At 41.6% G+C, this 15,856-nt stretch overlaps 1 protein-coding gene across 1 annotated transcript; it reads right to left on the minus strand.

Moving 5' to 3' along the window:
• Positions 1-335: 335 nt before the first annotated feature.
• IYD (iodotyrosine deiodinase) lies at positions 336-13,063 on the minus strand. The gene is made up of 5 exons (XM_081905232.1): positions 12,794-13,063; positions 7,707-7,901; positions 6,867-7,026; positions 4,550-4,706; positions 336-3,024 (listed from the first exon to the last, which is right to left on the minus strand). The coding sequence occupies exons 1-5, from the start codon at positions 12,975-12,977 to the stop codon at positions 2,842-2,844; spliced, it is 879 nt and encodes a 292-aa protein (XP_081761358.1). The 5' UTR covers positions 12,978-13,063; the 3' UTR covers positions 336-2,841.
• Between the last annotated feature and the right edge of the window lie 2,793 nt (positions 13,064-15,856).

Consider the following 15,856-nt stretch of genomic DNA (forward strand, 5'->3'; position numbering starts at 1 on the left):
TATGTCTGTGCACACACAGGTCGCAATTCAGCACTTCTGCGCATGAGCAAAGCGTGATTTAGCGCTTCTGCGCATGCGCGAGCACCAAAACCCAGAAGTGACCTGTTCCGGTACTTTTGGGTTTGGCGCAGTGCACAACCCGAAAACACACAACCTGAAGCGCCTGTGACCTGAGATATGACTGTATATGCACTTTATCCCTTATAGTTGTGTGGATCACATCAACACTTCTGGGGCTTGGCAGGAGGATCTATAATTACAGACACCCAGAGATGAACCTGAACTGAAGCATTTGAGAGACTCTACTTCCTAACACAAAGAATGGTCAACCATCATAACATTTGAACTGTTTATTGTTGTTAATGTTACAGCCTAATAATAATTTTAAAAAAGAAAAGCAACATAAAGGATTTAATTAACGCAAGTAAGATAATTACATATTGATTGTTTCATTTTATCAAAGATACTATTTTAGGAGGAAGTATAAAAGCAAAAACATCTATCTTTGAATTCATAACATGTGGCTGAGTATTGCCAACTTTAAACAACAGTGGTGTAGGAAATACCTATGATATTTTTTTTGAAACTATTATTATTATTATTATTATTATTATTATTATTATTATTATTATTATACTGCCCTACACCTGCAGGTTCACAGGATTCAGGGCGGTTCACAGGATCATTTGCCATACCATCCTTAAAAGTAGATGTGATTCCATTTTTATACCTGGCACTGCAGGCTGTGGCTTGATGGCAATTGTGATCTAGCCACATGTGTTCTAAATGCTCCAAATGTTCCAAATGTTTTATGCTTCAAAATCCTGAAAAACATACCTTCAACCAGCATATTTACATATTTCCATCACAGCTGATAACATTAGTTGATATAATTGCATCTGTTCACTCAGAAAAACTCCTGGTTGCATCACACTACAAGCAACCGTCAGACTTCAACACAAGTTGGCTGCAAAGTTGCAGTCTTATGCATAGTTACTTGGATGTCATTCAGATTGGAAAAGAGTGGTATTTAATTACTATTATCATGTAGGTGGGTGGATTTCTGTGGTGGGTGGGTAAAAAGGTAAAGGATCCTGGATGGTTAAGTCCAGTCAAAGGCGACTATGGGGTTGCGGCACTCATCTCGCCTTCAGACCAAGGGAGCTGATGTTTGTCCAGAAACAGCTTTCTGGGTCATGTGGACAGCATGATGTGGACAGCATGACTAAACTGCTTCTGGCGCAACAGAACACCATGACAGAAACCAGAGCGCATAGAAACGCTGTTTACCATCCCACCACAGCATTATCTATTTATCTACTTGCACTGGTATGTTCTTGCACTTCTAGGTTGGCAGGAGCTGGGATAGAGCAACAGGAGCTCACTCCTTCACAGGGAATAATAATAATAATAATAATAATAATAATAATAATAATAATAATAATAATAATAATAATAATAATATTTATACCCTGCCCATCTGGGTTTGAACTGCCAACCTTCTGATTGGCAAGCCCAAGAGGCTCAGTGGTTTAGACCACAGCACTACCTGTGCCCTGCTTTGGGTCAACCCATCACTGGCATCTGGGTCCCAGAAAGTTACCCACAAAAGAATGTAGCTCTCACACTAAAAAGATTCAATACCCCAGCTTAATTAATTCATTAATCAACAAGCAGCAGAAAAGTGCCTTACGTTACTGCTATTCTGTCCTTAAAAGGAAACAGATGACTGGTGCTGTAACTAAGGGGAGTGGGAGTGGGGTTGCACAAAATAATACATTCATGTTCAATATTTAGCTGTCCAAAAAGAAAGATGCTGGTGAGCTAAATCCTGCATAAACCTGCTGGGCTCTGACTTAAAACTCACTTATCCTAGATGTACTATAAGCACCTGCAACCTGGTGCTCTCCAGATGTTTTAGACCAGTACCCCCACAACCCTAGCCATTGGCTATAAAGGCTGAGACTGATGTTAGTTGTAATCCAAAACATCTGGAGGCCACCAGATTTGGTAATGTTGCTATATATGCTTTTTTCATGGCTGTTCAGCTCAGAAGCTCCCTTCCCTATGATGATTTCACATGCTCCCAGACGAAGCTGTGAGTGACACTGAAAACTATCTCTGTAAATATTAGCTTTCTCTTCAGAGCTAAAAGCAGAGAGGATGATGCACTGAGCAATAGAAACCTTATTCATATTCAGAGGGCATTGCTGAAGACTGGGAGCTGACTGTCCTAACACATACATATTCTATGCAAATCAAAATCACCAAAATATTAAGAAAAGGTATTATGGGATTCAGATCAGGGGACTGTAAAAATTAAAGTGATGAAGGTCATTGAACTGCCATTGTGTATTTGCCCTTGGAGTAATCAATAATACTGATCAATTAACTACTCTGTACTCACTTTACTAATTCTGATTGCTTACTGTTATTAGCGAGTGCACCTGCTGTCATTATTGGAACTTGGATGCTATCTAAACAACTGCAGAGATAGACATAAAACATAGCTAAGAAGACAGAAAAGGTGTATAGAATATGCACTGACTTAGACATGCTGCTGCCTCCTCGAAGTGGATTCCTTTGGACTTTACCACACTTTTGAGATTGTGGTGGATGCTACGTGCAAAATACACAACCATTTACAGTTGTGTGAATTCCATGTGAGCAGGTTTGCACGTGCCCCATTCTCCATGTGATTCTGGATGCACACGAGCTAGTTGTCAAGGAGGCTGCTGCCCGCTTGAACGTGCCCAATGCAACTGGCCAAAGGAAGCAAACAATTTGCAGAAAACTCTCGACAGCAACACATTTTCAAGGGTCTCCTTGAGTGCTCCTTGCTTATACAACCACCATAATGTCTTCCAGTGGTTTCCGTGTCAGGTCTGGCACAGTAGCATCTTTTCTGGGGTAGCCGACAGGTAACAGCAAGAGTAGCTTTTCATTTGTTGGACGCTCAAGCAGCACCCTTAGGCGTGGGCCGCAATTCAGGGGTGTAGAGGTAACCGTCACCAGACCCACATTCTAAAGAAGAAAAGGAAATACTGGAACACTCTAGGAACACAGCATCTATCACCTCCCTTATCTGTGCTCTATAAACTTCCTTCTTTACATGTTCCCAAAAATGAATAATTTTGTTAGACTTTTTTCCTTTTTGCTATACATATTAGTTATTTTGGTGGTTCCCCTTCCCTTTATGTAAGGGGTAAAACTCTGCAGCTCATGAAACTGCTCTCATAACATCAAGCCATAACCCAGAAGTTATGTGTGAGGACATACAGCATGCTTTTGCAGCTGTTTTAGCTCACCACATATGAGCTCACATGGTGTAGCCACAGAAGAGCTGGGTTTTTAAGTGTTGTTGTTTTTAAATTCCTCTCAGCTTACTGTGCAGCCTCAACCGTGTCATTATTTCCGATCCTCGTCTACCTTAAAGGATTGTTATAAGGCTGAAGTGACCCTCTTATAAACTCCACAAAAGAAGGATGAGAAGCAAATGTGATTTGCAATGGTGTGCATAACCTTATTTGAAGACTGGGGGCTGGGTCCCACTGAAACAAACAGCACCGTTAAATGCTTGAGGCTGATGTTCTAAGAAGCCTGCTTACCAAAATGCAGGCCCAAAGAGCTTAGTAGGACTTACTTTGGAATAAATGGAGAAGAGCCACAGTAGCTCAGGGATAGTTGTGTCCTTTGCATGTTGGAGGTTCTAGGTGCAGTTAAATGGATCTGACTCAGCATAAGCTTCCCATGCTCCTACGTATGTTTAGCATTGGAGCCCCAGTGGGACTGAGGCATGCTCAGCTTTCTCTGGTTTGTATCTAAATATATACTTATGTATACTTTACGTTACAGACCACAGTATTTCTCTGTGTGTTTTTGCTCAAACGTTCACTGCAGCCTATGCTAACCTAAAAGTTGTGCCCAGTGGCGTAGCGTGGGTTGTCAGCACCCGGGATAAGGCAAATAATTTGCACCCCCTAACCCATGGATTTGCGCCCCCTAACCTGTGGATTTGCGCCCCCTAACCCTAACCCCCAGATGTTGCGCCCGGTGCGGCCGGCCCCCCCTGCACCCCCACGCTACGCCACTGGTTGTGCCTGAGCATCTGCTTCTCTGTGTGGTAGACCTAGGGAACTTCCAGACTGTTAAATTGACAAATTCAGATTGCACACTTTAGACTTGATGCTCCTGTGCAACAAAGCCACTCCCCTCCATGGACCTTTTGCATTCAGGAAAATGACAAGCATTGGGAATTGCTTGATGCCACAATATCTAGCCTCTCTGCAAACAAGTCAGGATGAATGCTCAATAGAGAGATGGCCTGGAAATAACCCTAGGGTTCTCCCACTGGTGTTTTTCCTGCTCTGGGATACGTGGAAATATGGTCTGTTTCCTTTTAAGCCCTTCCCTGCCTTCCGCACCTTAACCAATGTGACCCAGAACACAAGTTACTGAGAGGCTTCCCTAGAGGCTACTATCTTGAATACCTGCTGCACATTTCTTATGTTTCATCCACCTCTTGCTTTTTCCCAAATTGCAAGCATACCTGGAGTGCAGCGAGGAGGATGCCGCAGGCAATAGACACACTGATCTCATTGTAGTAGTGGGTTTTCTTTTTCCCATTTGGAAGCCTTCCATACACCTGCTTGAAAATAAGAATCAGGTAGGGAGCTGCATCCAAGTATTCTTTTATCCAGTTTGTCCTAGAAAAGGATATTTGTAAAATGTTATTTAGCTCCGCATAAAATATTTGCATTGGTTAACCTTCCTCCCCTGGCTATATACAACACTTTGCTCTAATCTGATAAGTCTGGCAGTCTGTGGTTCTCGGAATCAAAATATTTAGCAACTGGTCGCTCCTCATTTTTGGTCCTAATTGCTTCTAAAACATGTGTGTAGGTTGGTTGTAGTTTTCTCTATCTGCAATACAGGTCCTGCGTTAATCTAAGCTTACCAGATTTTTTTCAATGAATCCAGGGACAATTTCAACTTCAATGTATATTGTATGGGAACTGATTTGTAAATCTGGGGACTGTCCCTGGGAAACAGGGACATCTGGTAACCTTATTACAATCAATATCATTAAAAGCAAAACAAAAAACAAAAACAAATGGGATGTCACAAGGAAGCAAGATCTTTTGGAGTGTTAATGCTACAAGCCCTTCCATCTTATACTCAGATTGTATGCTGAGTATACCATATACAGTATCCTAAATACACCACGATATCCAGTGACATCCATTCCAAAGAAACCAAACCCTGTGTAAGTGCTGGAATCTCTGGGGTCTCTCACTGCTGGGTTGGGGTGCACACAATATATTTATTCCATCTGTTTAAGCTGCCAGACATTTATGGAGAAGCATGTGTGTGTGGTCAGAGTCTTGGACTGGACCACCCACAGGTTACATATTGCTTTTAGCTGTCGTAGGGGGTGTCAAGGATGCCTTGATGGACAGAAAGTTGGGATATAAACATTTTCAATAAAAAATAAAGACATGGTGATGGATTGATGCTATTTACATAGTGAACCTGAAGTCTGATGAAATTAGAAAAGTTCCCTTTTCCAGCTAGAAGTCGTTCCCTTGAGCTTTCTATTTCAGCTTCAGAAAGCAAGAACGGAGTGTTAGAAATACATATTTAAACAGTGAAATAAGTGAGTTGCTTTTAAAGGGCAGCAAATCTCTCCAAGTTCTTTACTGAAAACCTAATCTAATCTGGAAACTTTCAGCCTAAACTTTTCTTAAAAATCCATCTCTCAGATTAGTTAACATCCCTGGCACTTACTAATTTTTAGAAAATATATATGCTGTTCTTCAAACAATAGTGTCTGTTATTTATTGAAAATAATAAAAGAGGAATCAGCCACATACAAATAAAACATTGAACGGGAGCTGTGATCCTATAACCACTTAAATATGGATAAGTCCCATTAAAATATATGTGACTGGCAAGTAAATCCACTGTTGAAATCAGGCTTAGGCTCACAAATGCTGACATCAGCCTTCTTCAAGTATTTTTCTGATTCAGTAATTCCATATGTGAGTGGGATACAGGCATCCTCTGCCTGCCCCATTGCTGTGACCCTCTATGAGCTGAATGGATGTTGCCTGAAGTGGGGTGTCGACTTCACTTATGTAGGCTCCCTGCACAATAGAGTCTCTCTGATTTTTGAAGGTTCTACATTGTACAGGGAGGCTCCCCAGATCAGATATCCGTTCATCAACTCATGGATGATCAATGGGGCACAGCTAGCGCATTTGTACCATTGGCCCTCCCTCATATTCTAAGCTTAGAAGAACACCTGAAGATACCAAACCCTTTTGGACTTTATGCCACTATCTAAGAAACAAGGGCTATGTATGCACACTTACCCATTTGTAGCACCAAAATGTAGTTTACCTGAATCTGGAATCATTCATGCTCATCCGCAACATGCTGCTTTCTATCTGAATTTATTCTGGATCTTGCCATCCACGTGGGTGGAATATGGTTACTTGATACATGTTTGAAAACTCTCTGCTTGATTAGGAAATTCTCCAAAATCTGCACTTCCGACATGAGTTGCCATATGTTTGGATTTTCCCAGACATTTAAGCGATTTCCACCAGGTTTCTGTTACAGATGGCCTAATCCCGGCTATGTCTGGGAAATTCCGGACGTATGGCAACCCCGGGTTATCAATGTCCTTTCGCCCCTGCACTTGCCCCAGGTGAATGAAAAAGTGAATTATATCTAAAATATCCTGTCCAATATCCTGTCTCTCACACATTTTGATTCCAGGCCTTCTCCAAAAAGCATAATAAAATACATATTTAAGCCACAGAAGCTGCCTGGAGCAGTCAGTATCACACTGGTATTGGTACCTCAATCTTTTCAGGTCATTAACCCATTTGTCCCCCATCCTTTTTTTGTAGTTTATTTCTTCTTCATCTTCAATGATCTCCCGGATCTTGTGTTTTATTTCTGCATCTTGTACTACTACAAAGGTCCAAGGCTCCGTGTGTGCCCCACTGGGAGATGTTCCTTTAATCAAATCAAATAAATGCTCATATTAAAGGAAGCTGTGCCACAAAAACATAAGGAAAATTAAACCTTATGACACCCAGGAGATCTCACCCTAGCTCTTCAAATTCCATGATTTATTTGATTTTCATTGGAGGGGTAATGTGGGAGCAAGGAAGGTGTCTGTGGGGAGAGGAAACAAATTCTGATAACACACTTTGCAACCCAGTGCTGAAATGCAGCCTGAGATGTTTAGATCTACTCTAGGATGGAGAACCTGTGACCATTCAGATGTTACTGGACTCCAGATCCCATGTGCCTCAACCAGCACAGCCAATGGTCAGCTGCAGGGCCAGTGATCTAATGCCAGTGTTTCTGGGCTGTGTCTCTTCCTGTGTGGTCCTTGGTTTCTCACATTACCCTGGCGGCATGCAAAGCTTCCCATCACACCAGCATAATGTAAAAAACATGTACACAGTTAGAATGCTGGGAGGGGATCCTTGGAGGAATATTGAAGCCAGCTGTGAATTTTGACACAAAGGGGTGCCCCCTCCTCTTCTTCACTACCATCGCTGACTCCTATTGCAGACATCATTTCATAATATCACTTGAACACATTTACCATTAAAGCCAATAGGATACTAGAATGTCTGCCCAACGTTTTTCTCACTCCCTGGGAATCCATTCAGGCAGCATAGTACCTGCTGTTTTAATCACGTTGTCAATGACCTCTCTTGGAACCGGCTCGTCACTTATAAACCGGACCGATCGTCTCTTATTGAGAAGCTCGTAGAAAGCCTTTGACCTCTTCACCATGTCTTCTTCAGCATATCGCTCAGTTGAAAAGGGGACGTGAGCAATGTTGTCTTCTAAGCCTTGCCATTCACCACCATCATCTGAGTGGGGAGAGGAGGGGGGAGCAGAGGAGAAGGTTACCTATTTTCCAGAAGAGGTTTGCTCAACTTGCTGCGAGAAAATTAATAAACATGTTTTTCTGATATATATCAATGTAAACCACTATTGATTGATTGATTGATTAAATTTGTATACCACCCTATTTCCGTAGATCTCAGGGCAGTTCACAGCATAAAACTACACACAAAATACATAATAAAAACAGAAACAACCCAGTAATGTCAGTCAACACGTTTCCTGTGGATAAAAACAATCTCTAGCACAGCTCATTGCAAAGACAGCCCTGGAAGAGCGCAAGGGAACTCTGGGCAGAACACCTTATGAAAAAGGAGGTCTTCAAGCAGGGGAAGGTGGGAAAGCCATCTGTTGAGGACGTCTGGCTCTGGGTTGACTGCATCAAGATGAGAACTAGATTTGATGACCTATGAGGTCCTGTCCAACTCTTATGATTCTATGGAGTCCCTGCCCCTCTATGCCTCTAGTGCTCCCCTACACCTCCAAAATGCCTAGCAAAATAACCTACACATTCTGATGGCATTGAATGGTGCATTTCATAGCCCCCACCAGTAATGGCAGAGATGTATAAATACACAGCATGATGATGTAAGGACATGGAGGCAACTTTAACTTCATGTTACAGCAGGAGAAGAAGAGAGCCCGCCATTTTGGTTGGCAGTTCTATCTTTTTTTGTAACAGGTAGCCCTGCACCAAGAATATAGATTAGGTAGAGATTCTGCAGAGACAAATCTGTGTCACTGTGTGGGAGGAGCAGTGCTTGGGAGTTGTGATGATTTTTGGAGTCCCAGGAAGAAGAACAAATAAAAAATGCTACTAATAATACATGCCATGAGTTATATTTTCTAATAACACAAATTGTGGTGGGATAGTTATAATTCGACCTTATAAGATCAATGAAAGCTGGTCTGCTTTGTAAACACTCTTTCCAGTGCCCTTGCAAACCCAGTAAATATGAGAGTGATATCTCCATTACTGTGTAAGCTATTTAAAAGACATTAAAAATCCATTCTGAAAAGGAGTGTCCCATATAATGCAAATTTAATACTAGTAGCTAATATTGACTAGTCTAAAGTTCAAATTGGACCTGTTGTGATACAATAAGGAAGTGTAAAGCTCTCCATTTCTTATTTTCTGGTTTGCAAAGTGATTATCAGTTGAAATGGCCACAATAAACAGAGTTGTGCAGCTTGGTCCTATATATATTTACTTGGGAAACAAGTCCCACTCATTCAGGTAGGTAGCCATGTTGGTCTGACGCAGTCAAAATAAATTTAAAAATTTAAAAATTGTCCAGTAGCACCATAGAGACCAACTAAGTTTGTTCTGGGTATAAGCTTTCATGTGCATGCACACTTCTTCAGGTACAAAGTTCCACTGTGTTCATCTTTACTTACTCTCAAGTATGCATTTTCTCATAATAATATAAAAGAAGAAAATGAGCACAGGTTTGAAACAGGAGAACAACATTTGGCCTGCAGCAGTGACACTTGTGACGCCAAAACAGTATGTTCTGCACCTTTTCCACTTAAAAAACCATTGAGCTGCTGAAGGTGGTAAAGAGTGTCTTCTTTAGCTGCAGTCAAAAATCACAAAAATTGCTTTGAAGCATTCTTAACCTTTCCCTCACTCCATTAAGTGAGTCTAGAGACTCCATCCAAGCAGTTCAGAGGGCTCAAAATAATGGACTGCTGGCTTAGAGGTAGGCGATTTCATTGGTTTCTGACGTCTCTCACTCACACACCCTTCCATTGTCCTGAATCTCCTGAGCCAAATCCTAAGGGCATTCTGGAAATATATTGGTGTTAACTATGGTGTATATAGTTCTATGTGTTGGATTAATCTAGCTTTAAACCTATTCCTGAATCTTGAGTTATTCCAAGCAGCAATAGACGCATGATACATCTTCATTGATCCAACATAGGAGGAACAGGGAACTTGTGCTCTCTCCCTCCAGCTCCCATCAGCCTCTGTCAGGATGGACAGTAATTATTAATTATGGGAGTTGGCGACATCAGGAAAGCCATAGGTTCCTCAGCTCTGTACTATCAAAACCACCAATGAGGACTTTGTCCTGGCAACAGTATCTCCAGTAAGACATCAAGTGAGAAAGGTGTTTGTAAAGCTGGGTGATTGACTATCAAGATTGCTACTGTTATTATTCTTAAAAAATAATTGTAGAAGAATGCCATCAAGCCTCATGAATAGATTGATAATTTCTATACCTCCCCCCCTTTTTACTAGGTTTATTTGTGTATGTTCCAAGCAGACATGGACTATTTTCAGAATGTGAGTTAATGCTTAATTTAAAAGGAACTTTATAAATAAAATACTAAGCTGTAACCTTTATTGGGTTCCTACCTAGGCTTCCTCTGCTCTATGAGAAATCTACAGAGCTCGGATAGAAAACTTTGAGTAAATCACAACAAACCTACCATGTCACTAATGAATGGTATACATCCCATAATCCTGGTTGTGGAAGCTGCTTATTTTCTCTGACTACGCTGGCTGCAGGTTTCCATCATATGGGTTGTCTGACTCATCCACCACAAAGCTTTTAACGTGGTTGACGTGCAAAATGTTAAGCATTTTTCTTTTCTTTTTACAAATAATGCTTACATTGGACTTTGCATCCCTCCAACCCAAATCTGTTATTAATTCTCTCCCCCCCCCCATTTTTTACATTTGGATTTCCTACAAACCTTCATTGGCTAAAATACACATTTCATTTGAAAAAGCTTTCTCTTCCACTTTCTGTCCTCAGTCAGAAACATTAACATGTGGCATGAAACCCACTTTAAAGCACAATATTGTGTAGATGCCCTGTTGCACTCAGATCAGACAACCTGTCCACCATGGGCGGACCTGCTGTGGGCACAAAAAAGGACCAGAAACTGTCCCGAGCAAGATGGTTTTCCTTATTCTCCACAAAAACACTGCACAGAAGGTATTGTTCTGAGTTATTTTGAGCCCTGTAACTGCAAACATGGGGATAAAAGACTATTTTCTCACAGAGGTATTAGCTTAGCTGCTTTAATTTCCTTAGAGATAAAGGTGCTTGACTGGCAGCGATCTTGGACTTTAATCAAGTGCAGCTCAAGCAGAAATTACTGTTCTGTTGATAAGAAGCAAAGAGTGTGGTGTGTGTGTGTGTGTGTGTGTGTGTGTGTGTGTGTGTGTGTGTGTGTGTGTGTGTGTGTCAGAGAGGTGGGAAGAGAGACCATGCTAAAGGGCTTCAGGAATGTTTTGCAGTTGTGTGTTCATTACACAGCACACACAACTGGAGATTTCCCCATTACCTTCTACTTATAAAGAGTATTCTAATCTGAGGGTGGATATTTAGGGCAGCATTTTTTATTTGGATCATTTAAATTCCTAGACAGAGACATGGGCATAGCCGGGAGGGGGGCAAAGGGGGGCAGCTGCCCCACCCTAAATCAAGTAAAGCAATAAAAATACTTAACTAACTGAGGTTCTGCCTCCCCCCCTTTAACATAAAGCCTGCCCCCTAACATAAATCCTGGCTAGGCCCATGGACTGAGAAGTGAAAAGCAAAAGGAGATATGGAAGAAAAAGAGAATGATTTAGGTGAGACATAAAAAATGGAGACTTATTTCACACCGGACACTTCCCTTTGTTTTTATTTAGAAAGGATTAGGGCACTCACTGTTAATTATTTAAGATCTACTTAGGATCACCAGCGTCACAGACACCATATAGCACATGAAATTGACACACTCTCCATCTAGAAAGCTCACGGTCTATGTTAGGCAGACTTACAAGGCAATTCTATACATGGCTGCTCAGAAGTAAGTCCTGCTGAATTCAGTGGGGCTTACTCCCAGATTAGTGACTATAGGATTGCAACTGAACTGTTACCTTTAATGCAAAATTATCCACTAAGTTGAGGAAGAAGTGAAAATCCCCAATCCATCCAGGGCTAGACATACACAGAAGCTGTACTTAGCTCTGGAACCTCTTTCATGAACCCTGCAAATCTCTTTAACGTGGTTTAATCAGTGACACGTAGAATCATTTTCAATTGGTGGTGCATATAGTGTTGCTGTTACAAATCTTGTTCCTCACAGCCCATATAATCACCATTGCTTATTTTCTCTTTCAGAATCATCAATACCTACATACACTATACAGCCATAGAGGAGGCCCCACAGAGAGAGATGCGGCAGTTACCACTGTGGGGTCCTTTTCTTGGACCCCATTGGCAACACTATGTCAAATGAAATGCACACGATTAGGAACTCTCACTAATTTTCTCCGTCACCCCAAGAGATGTGTTTTTACTGCTCTTGAGCCACAGGTGACTCCCAAGCCATGGGTATGGATGGGGGACAAATTCATTTTTGTTTCACCTTTCTAATTCACCCTTCCTGAAATAAATATATGCACCCAAATGCAGCTGCTCTTCAAAATGCAGACTTCTCCAAATTGTGGGTTGCAGTTCTCCAGCCAAATAATGTGTACAAAAATGCATTTATTAGAGGAGACTGTGCATACAAAGGCATGCTATTAGTGAAGAAAGTAAACAAAAATGCATTATGTTAGAGAAAATTGCTTGCAATTATGCATATATTTGGCAAAACTGCAGACACAAAAATAGCATATTAGTAGAATGGGCACAAAAATGCTGACAAATCTTCCTGGGAACTTCAACAATCCACATTTCCATATCTGTTTCAGACTGGAAAAATGAGAAGCTCAGAGAAATCAACACTGGCAGATTTGTCATTGCCTAACTGTGAGTAACCAAAAATCACATCTTTCTTTTTTCCAAACTAGAGGAACATCAGCATGCAAATGCTGAACTATTCTCTCTTTTTCCTTCTTCCTCTTGCATACCTTCTTCATCCACAGGCAGATCGGTGCTGTCTTTTAAGTCTTCATCCACCCACGGGCGAGACTCTGTCTTCTGGCAGGCTCTGCTCTGCTCTTTTTTGCTGCTCTTCCTGCTTCCTTTCAGTATTATTACAATCAAGACACAGATTATTGCTACAAAGACGGGAGTTAGGGGAGAGAATGCCATAGTCCGCACGCAACAAATGCTTCCCTTTCAAAAGAGTGAGAGATTTGATGAGATCGAGACTGAAACGCACAGAAGGGGTGGAACTAATGGCGCATTGAATGAAAAAGAGCAATGTTCAGCTCTCTTGGCTCCCTGCAGCCAGGAACCTTTCATAACTGTTTACACAAATCACTTGCTCTTCAACCTTCAGCAGTTTCTGGATACCTTCCAAAGGCTGGAAGTATTTATTTTAGCCCAGTGTTAGTTAGACCTTGCTGAAAAAAATTGACTCAGTGTTAGAGTGCTCAGCAACTTTTTGACATATCGAAATTTAAAAACTGAATTGAGTTAGACACAAAGGATTATATTCAATGTAGCGCTAAGCAGAACATTCCATCAGAGCAAGGATTTCTCTGTGTGCAATGGAATGTACTCCCAATCTCCTACATCTGCCTACCCTAAATCTGTTCTGGGTTTTCCCCCAATGCTCCAGAGCAGATTTGCAACAGTGCAGGCCATGCACAGGGGAAGGAGAGAGCGATGTTTCAATGGTTCTCTCCATTCCACCAGGTTTCTGTTTTTCCTAGTATATCAATGTCATATTCTAAGACCAAGCACTCAAGTTCATCCATCTTGGCTCAGAGGCTTCTAGAATTTGTGAATAAACACTTGTGTACAGTCTCTTTCTTCAAGTGTGTTTGGCACTTGTTTTGACCTGTGATGCTCTGGCCTCTCTGAAGTGCTATCTTGCGTCCTTGCACTCTCAATGCCTACTTCCACACGGTCCCTGTTTACATGTTCATCTCATTCTCCCTGACAACAGGAGAGCTATCACCATGGGAACAGGACACAGCTATAATGCCCTTGAAGGTTTCAAGGGAACCTCTCCACCAAACTCTCTGCCTTTTTTAGCTTTTCCAGGTCTGCTGCCTTGGCCTCAAGGGAATGAACTTGTTCCCATAGTCAGGAACTCATAAAAGTGGTGACCATATTGCATGTGGGTTCCATTCCTGGCTCCCACACGCATTGGTGGAGTGCGCAGAAACCTGTTACATCCCATTATGCCCTGTTGTGCTCCTGTTATGCCCCGCCCCTGCCCCATCATGCATCAGTTGGACACGTGCAAAATGGCCACCGTCTGCAGTACCTTGGGCACAGCCATGACTTCTATCCTTCAGGGACTTATGCGAGAGACAGTACAAAACCCTGGAAAGCTCCCACTCCCCTGCTGCCATTTTACCTGTATAATTGTTTTTTGGGGGGTTTTGTAGGTTAAGTTCCTTTATGGAGAAGCTGGGTTTTCTCAAAAAAACCTGCTTGATCTAAGTGTCAAGGAGATGAGGGTTGGAGTGGAGCATTCAGGCCTCCTCACCTTGCTGCCAAATTTGCACGTCTGCTTAACTCGCCTTGACGCTTTATCAGCTGGAGCCAAGAGGCTTTGTCAGTTGAGGGTCCCTGACTGTACTTCTCACACAGATAACTTAAAAGTTACTTTCCCTGAGGTAATGTGGTGTTTAATTTTCGAGTGCAAAGCAAAGTGAAGACAGCTCATAATGCTTGCAAATCCCTTTCCTATTAAATCTTATTTGGTAAGTCTTTTCCCACTCTTTAATATTTTCTACTAAAGCATACACCAAGCCTTTATTTGAAGCGATTGCGTTACATTGCTCTCCAACCTCACAAAACTCCCGCAATGCCCTGATTTATTAAAACTAGACTAAGTTTAATTAAATTCTCATACACACATTCAAACAAAGATCCCTTCTGGGGACTGGTAGTGAGGAAGAGGCAAAAACAAATGATTTGAAATATTGCTGAGCATCTCCCTTAAAATGCAGATGATTATTGTACACCACCCCAACCTCCAAGCAGGGGTTCTAGGGGCTTCCTCAAGGTTTCCTTTTGTGAATGAGGCACAGTGGAGACTGGTGTCTTCATGATATATGGCTTGTTTACGCATATATACAACCTGTGCCTGCAATGCTTTTCCATGCTTTTCCACACAGCAGGCAGAAAAAGTTGCACAGGCAGTAAAGCGTTACTTGGTTACAAACTGGTAAAAGTTCCTAAATTATTGTTCGTCTGAAAAAGACAGAGGTTGGGTTAAGGCCGGATTTAGGTTTGATGAGGCCCTAAGCTACAGAAGGTAATGGGGCCCTTTATATGTCAACAACAAACTGTCGCTGTTTTTTGTGTTGAATATATGCTATATGGTAATTTATGGACCTAATAGGTATCTAAAGCCATTTGCACATGCAGAATATAGGCACCCTATATATAAAAATGAGCAAGCCGGTGATATTTTAGGGAGCAGGGTAGCAGGCGGGGCCCATTACTTACATTATAGGAGCCTACACATCACAAAACATTGCTGTATGTAGAATTTATTTTATTTGTTTTTTATCTTATATTTTAGAAATGTACATCCAGTTTTTTCCCTTAAAAATTTTTGGGGGCCGCCAAGAGAGGGGGCCCTAAGCTATAGCTTGTTTACCTTATTCATAAATACATAAATCCAGTACTGGGTTGGGTAAAGCTACATTTCATAGAGTGCTTCAACAATCAATCCCTCTTCCCAGGGAACTCTGGGGATTGTAGGTTGAACAGAAAATACCTGATAAAAGTGCAAATGAATGTTGGAACAGACTGAGGCACATTCGTACATCCCAAGAACTGAGTAAGCTTTGTGCAAGCAAATCAGTATGAATAAAGAGGTTGTTTGGAGGAGCCCCCTGTTTCCCATGAAGAGGATCATTGAATTGAAGCGGAAGTAGTTCATGTTTCAGAGGCAAAAATTAATGGATTGCTAGAAATTCCAGGCAATGATTGGAGCATGTGCCATCACTGAGCTGGCTCGCATATCACATTTCTCAAAGCAAACCACAAGTAGTAAATCAAAA

Source organism: Podarcis melisellensis (genome assembly GCF_964234715.1).
Source record: "Podarcis melisellensis genome assembly, chromosome: 3".
NCBI lineage: Eukaryota > Metazoa > Chordata > Lepidosauria > Squamata > Lacertidae > Podarcis > Podarcis melisellensis.

What these genes read in the sequence shown, in the direction of transcription:
- IYD (XM_081905232.1), bottom strand. Translation starts at nt 12,977, where the DNA reads ATGGCATTCTCTCCCCTAACTCCCGTCTTTGTAGCAATAATCTGTGTC. An exon ending in TCTGCCTGTGGATGAAGAAG is followed by an intron (nt 7,902 to 12,793) that starts GTATGCAAGAGG and finishes CTCCCCACTCAG; the next exon opens with ATGATGGTGGTGAATGGCAA. An exon ending in AATGACCTGAAAAGATTGAG is followed by an intron (nt 4,707 to 6,866) that starts GTACCAATACCA and finishes ATCCTTTTCTAG; the next exon opens with GACAAACTGGATAAAAGAAT.